The sequence below is a fragment of the Metopolophium dirhodum genome, chromosome 3 (genome assembly GCF_019925205.1).
Source record: "Metopolophium dirhodum isolate CAU chromosome 3, ASM1992520v1, whole genome shotgun sequence".
NCBI classification, from domain to species: Eukaryota; Metazoa; Arthropoda; class Insecta; order Hemiptera; family Aphididae; genus Metopolophium; species Metopolophium dirhodum.
Window position 1 is genome coordinate 4,987,239 of NC_083562.1, and position 12,950 is coordinate 5,000,188.

General features: G+C 27.3%; 1 protein-coding gene across 8 annotated transcripts in view; it reads right to left on the bottom strand.

Moving 5' to 3' along the window:
* The window catches only part of LOC132941358 (uncharacterized), a 103,225-nt gene that overhangs the window by 13,352 nt on the left and 76,923 nt on the right, over positions 1–12,950 (bottom strand). For all 8 annotated transcript variants that reach the window (XM_061009378.1, XM_061009380.1, XM_061009379.1 and 5 more), the window contains one exon: positions 8,448–8,518. In XM_061009378.1, the coding sequence (XP_060865361.1) occupies positions 8,448–8,518 (71 nt within the window). The remainder of the gene's footprint in view (positions 1–8,447; positions 8,519–12,950) is intronic.

Consider the following 12,950-nt stretch of genomic DNA (forward strand, 5'->3'; position numbering starts at 1 on the left):
GTCCGTAGGCAAATAAGATGTACCTACTTTTTCCCAAAAACAGGTTAATTGGTATATATTTTTAAGTACCTATCGTCAATCACCTTGTCAATTATAATACGCCTATATGTGAAATAAATAATAAATGAATTTTTTCATAATATAATGGCTTATAAAATAACGACCTAATGAAATCGAATACGTTTAATTAAAATAAGTGTTTCACCTACGTAGCGCGCTACAGTGAAGGGTTCTTATTATTTTAACGGCGTTTCAAAATAATTGGAATTTTCCTTTACTGTGAGGAAAAGACAAATAACTTTCCCAATTTTAGATGTACATTAATGTGTCTATTTAATTCCCTCTAAATCGCACTTTGCCAACGTCCAAATTAGTATAACCTGTATCAAAAGTTAATTATAATAATAATATGATGTGATATATTATGCATGCACGATTATTATGATAGTACAATGACCTAATTTCAAACAATTTGATTACAATATATTGTTAGTTTGAACATAAAAGGGCTATTATAGAAATTAGAAAAGCATTGTCGTGTCGGTGGTGTTATGATAATAATTTTGATAATAAAACATAACGTACACGATTTTATTTGAATATCCTTATGATGAACCGAAGAAGATTAAATATAGGCTACCTACCTATACTATACGTTATAGTGTAATTAATTACTATACCTACACATAAAGGCTTACATAATAATAGTTAATGGAAAGCGTGTTATCATGACTTCAGACACTTTTAATAATATATTATGTAATTAAATAAAAACAATTGGGTATTCTTGCAATAATGACGTGTAGACCTCACGGTGGACAATGGCGGCGCCTCTAGAGGCGGGCAAGGTTAGGTTATTTGTATAGGTAATTCATACAGTAATTTGGGTCTATTACTACATCTGAAAGACGATACCTAGTTTGGAGACTTGTTTACTTATATCATATATTTCGACTCGTTATTCTAACCTAAAATGCATAAATCACATTTGACTAACCGTTTCGAGATTATTTTCTAATAAATGAATCTACTTACAGTGGAAAGTCTGTATATCATTACTAAATTATAAGTTATGTAATATTATCATAACGTAGATATTTTAAGTTGAAACATCTGAATTATAAATTTATAATACAATTATTATTTAAAAAAAATACCTTTGCCAGTAAATAAGTTTTGATGAAAAATGTTCTGGTTATTTTGTAATCATGTTTGTAATTTTATAAGCTGTGAGGTTTTTAACATAATATTCAGAATTATTCTATTGCCATACGACATCGACGAATTAAATTTGATATGTCCCATGAATGTCACTAAATATCTCTTTTAATCCCATTTCTCCAACCAGAATCCAACAACTACAATACAATTAAACAATAAATAATTAATACAATTACAATTACAATTAATTATACGATGGATTATTTTTTGTTTAATAACACTGGGATTGAGATGTTTTTGGGATCCCATCGTATTTCAAATCTATTCTATAATACCTACGGTAATATTTTAATCTTTACAATAACTTGGTTTTCTTTAAAAAAAAAATGCAAATTTGGTTTCCTAATTATGTGAGTCTAATTTAGTATTGTAGTGTTATATACCTTATTGTCAATGATTATATAATTAATGAGTTGTTTTTTTTTATAGTAATTTTTTTTTTATTAAATGTACTATTGCTAACCAGTAATGTAATATTTATCACAAAAGTTTTGATAAAAAAAAACATAACCAATAATATACATAAGTATTTTGATATATTTAATAACCTAACGTATTTTAAAAGATGTAAGGCATCTGTCAACAAATTTTTATTGCTTCTAATTAAATTCAGTATTCTAAGTTCTAAGTTTCTAACCCAAATAGTTTCTATACCTTTGGTTTTTAGAGTACGGTAACGTTTACGACACAACCGCTACGTGATGTTGAACCATTTGGCGTGCGTGTATATATATATATTAGAAATAGGATTTCATCGTGCTTAAATGACCTATACACCATTAATAGTATACCCAAAACCACCCAAATATTTAAAGTATGCATAATATTAATGTTTATGGAATAAACAAGCCCACGTGAACATATACAACTAATAAAATGGTACTGCTAAGATACCTAACCATTAACTTCATTGAATGTTTTTAGTATAGTGTTGTTCTCACAACGTGAAACCACATCATCACTTGTGCAAGACCAACAGCTGAGGATATTGCCTTTCCCATTTTTAAAAATATAAATTTTCTATGATAGTGTTTTAGAATCACGTCACACTATCATTAGGTCATAAGCACCGAAAACTAACGACTTTAAGTGCACAATTTGTAGGTATACTGCGTGTTGGCATACCTACAACTGTTTTATTGTCGAAACAGTGCAATATAATATCATAAACAGGAAAAATAACTGGGAGTGGGTCTGCAGGATACAGCATATTGTTATATATACAATTTCCTTAAAAATGTATTACTACTCAAAACTAATAATATTAGTATAGCCTTGTTAGTTGATGATGTACTAAAACATTACGACGCTATCGGCTGTAAATCATAAAATTACCAATACGAAAACTATACTATTCGTAAAAAAAAAAAATCAGACGTAAAGTTAGTATCTGCCTAGCTGTAAATAATATAATTCCATTTTATGTTCAGTTCGCGTTTTGGTGACATACTTCATACAGCTAGCGAACGAATTTACTTCTTAGTTAATATACACAACCTAATAAAATGCCTAGCTTAACTAATGTGCGTACGATGTAAAACGTATAATATGCATATTTGATATTACATATTACATTAAATAATACCACTAAACTAACAAATGATAAATAGGATTTGGATTGCTTGTAACAACAATGTTTACCTTTTGTTATCATTTAGCCGTAAACAATTGTTTTATTATTCAAGAAGATTTATTATTAAAGTTTAAAAATGTCATGACATTAATGTTATACATTATGTATTTAACGATGTTTATGATGTTGATAATTCGCTAAGGGCCATTCACCTGAAATATCGTTTATCATCGTTTCTAACTATGAGTAACCGTTGATTTATAAAACCATTTATAATAATAACGAGTAATGTTCTGTAGAAACTAGAATATATTTGGAAGCCTAGGGATTACAGTATCACATGCCACATGATCATCACACGGCGATATAGATAGGCAAATCTGGTACACCGAGGTGATGGGTTCAGTTTTTCTCAAACAATACTACCTATATAATAATATTATATAAATTATATAGATATTATAGTTTGTTCAAAATTTCAAATAAATCAAAATATGATAAAGTGGGTAATACAAATCAGGGTGAAATGTTAGTATATTATAAATATTTATAAATAACTAAATAGTTATTAGCAGCTTTGATTGTATATTTGAAGATCCAAACATTTTAATTAACATTAAAAAATGATAAGATACATGAGAGTATAATTCATTAGGGATAATATGGTTGATATAATATAATACCTTCTATTATATATGTATGGATATTGGATTATGTATTCAAAATGTACACAGTAATTTTATTATTATGTATTTATGTGATAAAAAAGATTAGTAATTTAACATACAATTGATTACTCGTTTTGCCATCACATCTTAAAAAATATGGGATACTTCAAATTCCTCTAAAAAAAAATAATTTCTTGAATTATTATAATAAGTTAGGTTGTTGTAATGTCAATTGTTTGAGGCTTTATTTTTCTTACCATGTGAGCAAGTAAATAATGAAATAGCATATCATAGTAAGCTCAATAAAGAGACCAACATGGATGTCTTGCCTCGTATTTTTGATATCATGGTACTCACAAAAATAATTAGTTATTTAAGAGAAATTTATATACATTTGTAAACATTTTAATAAAACAGAATAATACATTAATACAATGTAGAGAGTATTACTATATGTATCCTCAAAAAACATGTGTAAATAAATAAATATACATATTTTGGTCCACTTTGGTTCTAAAAATAATAACCCTGAATGATTTACAAATTTTAACAACGGCAAATAGTATTTAAGTGTATATTAATTATAATATAATATTGTATTAAATTATATAATATTTTTGACACTACGGTAGTTTGTTATTAATATATTGCTCTAATGTTTTTTTTTATTATTATCGAAAAGTATACAAGACAGTTAGTGCATACAATCGAGGTGTAAAGAAATAGGATTGAAAAATGTGGCTGTAAAAAGTATTATTATAGAGATTTCGATAAACGACACCGATATTATAATATTAAGTAGGTACAATAAAGTTTGAGCAGGTGTGAAGATGCCCATGGTTAGTATTGGTAAGTATTCAAATTTGGAAATTAAATGCTATCCGTGAACCAATATTGCGGTATCAGGCATGTAAAATTTATGTTAACATCACTATTAATGTAAACTTAAAATAAGATTTGGTTTGGTACTTAAACATTTATTTTTTTTTTTTGAAAAAGTAATGCTTAAATTCTACCACGCATAATTACATCTTACACACTTGTGTTTTTGCTGCGTTCGCAAAAGAGCTAGAGCGTTTCATAATCATTTCGTATACGAAGGTAATGTAAGCACTAAGCATTTTAAAAACTATTATTTTTTCTCAATGACATCGGCAACATCTTTTTGACATAATAATATGATATCTGAATTTACGCAAAAAACGATCGCATTAGGTATATAGCAATAATTATGAAACACAACCGATTTAAGATATATAATTTTTTAAATAATAATTTACTATGAAATATTCCTAAAATTGTATATAAGTATATAATATAATATTTTTACTCATGAAATTCAATATTATTGTTGAAATGTGAAATGTACAGTTAAATAAAAACGTAAAAAATTGTTCGTTACTATAGCTAATATTATATAGAAAACATGGTTTCACTTTAGTTTATTAAGCGTTTAATGGAATTCTGTTATGTTTTACAGTTGAGAAAAGCAACTAGCGAGTAATATATCAGTCTTACAATAATGTACTTACCTATTTTTTTTATATTTGTTTAAGTTACTTTTTTATAGTTTTATCTGTTATTATTACTTTTTCCACTAAAATGAGTGCTCCTTATTGTTTCACAAAGATCTACCTATATGGCTATATATGTTGGAAATATTTTCTAGTTTTCTTGAATTTTGTTGGTACTTTATATGTAAAGAGGTTATTATTTTTTTCTCAATAGTTTTCTGAAATACAATAAAAAAATAACCTATACATTTCTCGTTAGTAGAGTTCGTTTATATTTAGATGTTTAATTAAATAGTCAATTTTATTATCTTGGAGAGAATTGACATTTCAAAAGAATATTTTTTTAAAAATTATGTATAAGTTCCCAAGTAATTTGTTTCTATACAATTTTTGACCTCCATACTATGTATTTTTATAGGTATACGATAAGCATGTATATAATATATTTGTAAGCACAAATTTTTTATTTATTTTTCATCAAATTTAAAACGGCTGTATGACGCATGTTTTATTATTACGACTAACAGAAATTATTATGTTTATTGACCATTTTATTTGCGATAAAGATGGAAAGCAATTCGTATATTTGAGAGACAACTAGTATAATATGCTCTGAACAATATACGTGCGAACGATGACTTTAGTTACATTAATTACTGTAATATAGTATATTGTAGTGCATATTATTATGTATACCTAAATGTATTATGTATATGGTATATGGTATATGTATATGGTATGGTATACCTATTAAGTTGCGACTCTACGATGTGAATATTGATTATTCCTATAAAGTACATTCTTATCGTCCATGTACACCGGGTTGAATATATAACAGTACATTATAATACACATATTACATGTAAGCAGCGATTGGAAAAAAGAGCTTTCATGCATTTAGCTCATTGTTCCAAAAACTAAAAATAATTATATTTCTCTAAAAAATGTTCATGTTTGATGAGTTTTATAAATGTTGTATGGCATTGTAAATATGTAATATTGGAGCGATTCGGTATTACTTATAAATTATATTCTAAATTGGTCTATTAACAAGTTGACTGCCCTACCAATTTCATTGATCTTGCCACGAACGCCTTGAGTATCATAATATGTGCACGCAGTAGTTTTACGAATCCAGGCTGATTATCACATATGATATTAAGTTTTTTTTCAGTGTTTCTGGCGTAGGAAATTCCCTAGATATAAATAAATAAATAATCCCAAAAAATGTTGAGTATCATGTATGATACTCAAGACGAAATTGGCAAGTATAAGTAAAATATTAAGGGCAATAGTGGAATAAGTTTTGAGTGTATCACATATCATACTCAATGCAGTCAACTTGTTTCAATTAACTTTGATTCAAGTGGGTATAGGTACTATATTGTACGCACGCGGAAAAAAATAATTTGGTAATATATAGTAGATGGTTGAATATATTCCTGTTGGTCCAACCATATAGACGTTAAATACAACAAAAATGTTTAGTTATGCAGATCAAACCGCGGTCTAGGTACTAAGAATATTATTTTCGAATGAGTAATTTAGATGTGAATGTGATGGTGATGGTTAATTTCAAAGAACATGTTGTTAGAAAAAAGAGTACTATGAGAAAAATCCGATGAAAAAAACTCCGAAACCATATTTTTCGAATAATATGTTTTAATTGCTCTGTATACTTTAAAATCAACTTATAACTTATAACAGACAAATTTACACCCGATGTTATCATCTCAATTTATCATCGGGTATTATTGTTTATTACCAATATTTTAAGTTCAATCATTTTGCGGTATGTTTGGCGAACTAGTTTTTTGCTATTACACATCAATACATCATATTTTATGAAGGTATAAACTTTTTGAAATCCGTTGTTTTAGCAAAAGATAATTAATTAGATACTAGAAAACTTTAGACTGTTATTACCTACGTACGAGAACGTAAAAAAGATTGGTCCGGGAAACATTAGGTATAAACTATAAAACTACGTCAAGTTGAAGTGTTGTATACTTGCAGTATCCATTAGAGGTATGAAGGAATGTGAATGAAGGGACATTAAACGGGGAAAATCAAAATACCAATATTGTCGAGAGCTGGAATCACAGATTTGTTAATGAGCGTTGATAAAGAAAAATAATTGGGAAAAAATCATAAGCAAACCAAAATTTTATGGGAAATGAACAGCTTTTACGTTATATTATCTGACATTTTATATGAAAAAGGAGTGGATAATAATTGTATAATAATACAATATAGTATTGAATTACTATAATACATAGTAATGTACACTAATGGTTTGTTATATGTAATAATAATAATAACAATAATAGGTAAGTCGTAAGTGTATGGGTTAAAATAGTAATAATAATAAATAATGAAATATTTTTTTAGCTAACTTTTTTCTAACTCTTTACTGGATGACATAAAACCCAAACTATACAATCATTTTTGCACTTCAAAACCCTGAAATATGATTTTAAATTTTTATTTTCTAACAGCTTAATTAATAAAATATGTTATAAATAAAATAAATAAATAGCATACAAAATAAGAACGAGGTCAAATATGACACGCATATTATACTTATGTCGGCCTGTAGTGTTCACTCAAATACTTAATCGACTCGCAGTCGCTGCGTCAGTTCATCGAGGCTTTTAAATAATCAAATGGTATAGAAATAGCTGCTGGGCGTTTTGATAAACGCTATTTCAAAAAAAAAATGTGCAAAAATAGACCAAAAAAGTATTATGTCCCAAAAAGCAAAAATTAACTTTTTTTTTTATTAGCTTATCGTTTTATAAGCAAAAAAATACCCGGGATATAAAAAAATATGCATTATACAGTATACAGTTACAAATTCGACTTTGTCATAACACTACGAAACAAATTTATTTCTGGTTGGTCTATTTTATGGTGGTGCAAAACAAATTTAATAAATATTAAAGAAGTTCTCTGCTTGAAAGATGTTAACCTAATAGGTGGTGCTTACTAGCTATGCAGTCTCTAGTCGCTACTATAAGTTACATATTATTATTATATTATATTTATCACAAGTTTACCATTCATCAGTAATTTATGCTGCAATATTACTTGCCATGACATGACGTAGTAGTATATTTACACTCCTATTTTAATTAAAATTATTTGCTGATTGAGTGTAAATCCAATAAAAGAATAACGTGGGCCGTGGGGGTTAAATGTTTGGTAATTAACCCTGTATAAGATGTATTGTTTTATTTCTACAATATACACAATAAACAATAAACTGAATAGCTACAGTTGGTAGATATCGATGAAAAATTAGTTCAACGGTCGTGTAAACAACTAACGTTTAATTGTGCAGATAACGCTTTTAATTATAAACCTAATGCTTAACCATTTAGGAAATCTAATGATATTTCAATGGGTTTTTAACAATGTTTTTAAAAATTTATTATTTAAAGAGATACTTATAAATATACGTTTACTCACCGATTTTATGCATTGGACTAAACCTAGCCAGAGATATCACTCCTTGGTCACTTGTGCACGCTCGAGCAAATCTGAAATGCAACAAAATTATATGATCATCGACTTCGATGTAGATTTCTTGTAAAAAATTAAATCTGATTGGTATATAATTTAATAGACAGTTAAATTTAATATTTAACTGTTTTTAAACATGAATAATAAAAATACAAATAAGGTGTCAAGTAGGTAACCAATCTGCGGTACACTATTGTTTATTTATGCCAAGTGCACCTCGACATTGAATAGTTAACTGCAATGGATGTATAATGTATTCAACTTGACCTTGAAATGATAAATCATTGTATACGATAAAAACGATTCTAATCGGAGTCGGTCTAACTTTTTGATAGGTGACCAATAACAAATATTTTAATAATAATATTATAATTTTAATAAACGTTAATATTTTTTTGAAAGTACAAACTAGATTCAATTTGCAACCAAAAACCTTCCACAAAGTTGATGATTGAAGTATTTTTCTACTCCAAAAAAGTCTTCAGACACATAAAAAATAAAAACACACATTATTGTAAAATCAATACACTCATTGCTCTACTCAGAATCTAAACTGCAATCAAATTATTCTCTTACATCAATATAACAACATTGAGATTTATTTAAACAGAAAAATATATGTTCAAGATAAAAGTATTTAAGAGCATTACAAAATACCTATTATTGAAATATCGACGTACCTACATTAATTTTGCATATTATTGTAGTTCACACCGTACACAGTTCAAACAGTATATCGTACACAGTCAACCTTCGACAGTCAAGTGTGAAAATTTAAATAATAGATATTATATGCGAGTCTGGTAACATTACAAATCGACTGCGGCCACATAATATATTTATATAATAATAGGTACCTAGGTATATGACGTTATATATACAGGCTGTATCTGGAGGATTTGTCAGTTTAAATATCGAAATAAACGAGCGTTTGGCAAATCGTCAAGAAACACCTCCTATCTAAACCTAAAATACCGAACAAATATCATAAAAAATCATAACTGCAATTGACTTCATGGATACACACACATTGCATTATCACCAATATAGAATATTATCCATTAATCCATTTAGTAGTATACTTCACTGTAGTTTATAAAATCATACGCACTTGATATCAACTGCAAGTGAACTTCCTGTAGATGGCTATTATTATCAGACTATATTGACCGACACGGATATGTGGCCGATAAACTATAATATATGCATTATTCTGTCCATTGTTATTATATTATTATAAATATGGGCCACGGGATTGAATCAGGACTCGGGATTTAATGCACGACAAAACTATATAATAATGTGTATTTAAATATAATTCACTTATAAAAGTTGAAATATGCGATGATAAAAGTAAAAAATTACGAAATTTCGCAAATTATTTTGTAGTTAAATATTTATAAAACCGCTATTGAGGTTATATATATTATATTGAGCTCTATAGCTAACAAGCTATTGAGGCTTGAAAATTGCATACATGGTTTTTAATACATTTTTATTGATATATAACTTAAATAACACAGAAATAAATGTGCGCTATTTTTTTTTATAGACCTCCAATTTAAAATTATGACGAAATTGGACATATAACAAACCAATAACAATTTTAGTTATTTTGTTGTAATTTAAAAAATAATATTCGCAGGGACTTGAGACATTTCGTCACTGCATGTATTATTATTTACTATATACACAATACGATCAAAAAAAAATATTTAGATTTAATAAATATTAAAATATTTAATTTTAAGCTAAATACACTATACGATTCTATATGAACACCGTTCTTCGGTACCACGTTGGTATTGAATATTGATGTAACTAGTAATATTATATTATTATATTATAATATTACTATTATTATTGAATATAAGTAGTATATTTTTAACAACAATTACTTTACCTTACATGTTTATTTATAGAAAAATAAATTACTTATAGCAATATAAAATATATATAGGTAATACAATTTTCTTAGAATTATAGAATGACAGGATGTCTCCGCTCAGAATCGTTTTTGAATGCAAAGGTACAATGATTTATCATTGAATTCAAATTTAACATGTCATCCTTTATAGTGACCTATACTAAATAACAAGGTACACTTGACACCTACTGACAATCAGAGTGACTTCTTTGCTATTACATTTTGCATTTATAGAAGAAAAACATTTTAATGCAAAAATAAACGTTCAACATTTTTAAACTTTAGATCCAGACGACTTGAATTATATTGTTTGCATCGAATCAGATTAATACTTTTTACACTCTTAATAAAATATATGCAAAAGCAATATAAGTCCCTTAGACCTGTATGTGATCTAAAAGTCGTAATTCTAAATTGTTATTTTACCCAACAACACAATATTATGCTCAGCATTTTACAGTAAAAATTAGAAATATATAAAATATAACCAGAAAATAGAACTCATTATACTATCTATTTTGAAATTGTACCAGGTCCAACTTAACAACACAACCGTAATGACAAACTTATGAGTTTTGCATAATTGTGATTAAAATATCAGTGCATAGATAATATAAGCGATCATGGAACTACCTATATCATTTCTTTAATAAATCTGTATTTATATATTGAGAATTAATGTTCGCTAGAAATAAATATTTTAGCAAATTATAGCGAAATTTATATATTGTCATACCACGTACAATATACTTATATTGTATACGTATCTAAATATACTTATTTTGAAGATCCTTTGGAGTAATAATAGCATTTTTATTGAGTTATTCAATGAAAACTATAATATATATATATATATATATATATATAAATCCGTACAGAATATAAAGACCACTTGTTGCAGGGCACTTGTCTCACTTCATTCACTGTAGCACAAAACACAGAAGCTCTATTATTATTGTAGAAACGCATAAAATATATGAATGCAATGGCTTTAATCACCAAATATTAATTGCCAAACAATTTTAAACTAAACCCAGTTAAAACCTTATTTGCTGAGATTTTTTTCTACACTATCGCGATTTTATGGTATTCCAATACTATATATTTATTATTTAAGGGTTAAATAGGGTTAAAAAACAACGAAGAATAAGAATGACCAACGCTATTCAATGTTAGATCTAGATAAAATCATAAAAAATAGGCATCTGGAACAAGTTTTTAATTCAATGTAAATGTAATAAAAAAACAATATTGTCTATTTAAAATTGTACACCGTTTATATTCATGTTATGCTTATAATAACAATATATCTTTAAAAATGTTCTTTTCTGTACAAAAAATATATTACACTTCGTCTTATGCGATGTCTTACATTTTTACACAATGTTTTTAATGTTTAAAATCCATAAATAAGTGGTATGTGCAACAACAAGCATTTTATTTTATCTTAAATATATAAAGTTACGGGCTTAATCAAATTTTTATCGTTATCGAATTTTACATAATATTGTTTCTTACCTATTTATCATTATAACATTCTAATATTGTCTGACCAACTAGGTGAATATAATTTTTTTGAATTATTATTTTTACCACTTTATTAACAGAGTGTGATTTCAAATAAATCATAGTAAGCTTATTTACGATTGAATATAGAATTGTTCAGTTATTATTACAATATGGAGGTAAACCTAATGTTACGGTTTATAAAAAAAATAAATGCATAAGATATATTTTGTATTATGCTGCCTCAAATTCACCACACGAAACTATTATTTTATTTTAACTGCATTAACATATTTATAGTTTTTGGACTGTGAGTAATTGATCCAATTCACGTTAAGTTTAGTAATCTTGGATAGTCTTTCTTTTTTTTTTCCATTAAGCGTATTTTATAGTATAATTATATTATAGATATACATCGCATAGTAACATCTCATATATTGCACACCGGCTGATCTCTTCTCGCCTCGTTAGACACACCAATGATGATGTTCACTGAGTTTGGATAAAATAAATTGTTTATGAATAATTTCTAGTTTCTGCAGACATTTATTTCTACTTCCCAATTTCTATTAGAATAATATGTTGATTTCACGAATTTTGGCGTATCATCATACACATCTACTTATTTACTTCTATCGACCCAAACCCTCTCTCACTATACTCTACATCTTAAACTTTTTCATTATTATCGATTATATATTGTATGAGTTTTATGTTTGTGTACGAATTTCATTTCTCCTAGGTCAAAAGTTGCAGCTTTTTAGCTACTCGAACAGTTTTGTAATTTCCTGGCGTTCCCCAATGCCCGGGAACCTGGCAAAATTGAATTTCTTTTTGAACTGTCTTTGTGATGTCGATAATGTGCTTTCCTTTTGGATGTAAACCGTAAACGTAGACTTTTGAAGTTTGTTAGTGCACTGAATATGACAGAGTATACACACTATTGTACTGAGTCTGTCTATTGTTCTGCAAATCTTTTCTCAAATAAATACTACATTGCGCCTGTGGGTGAACTG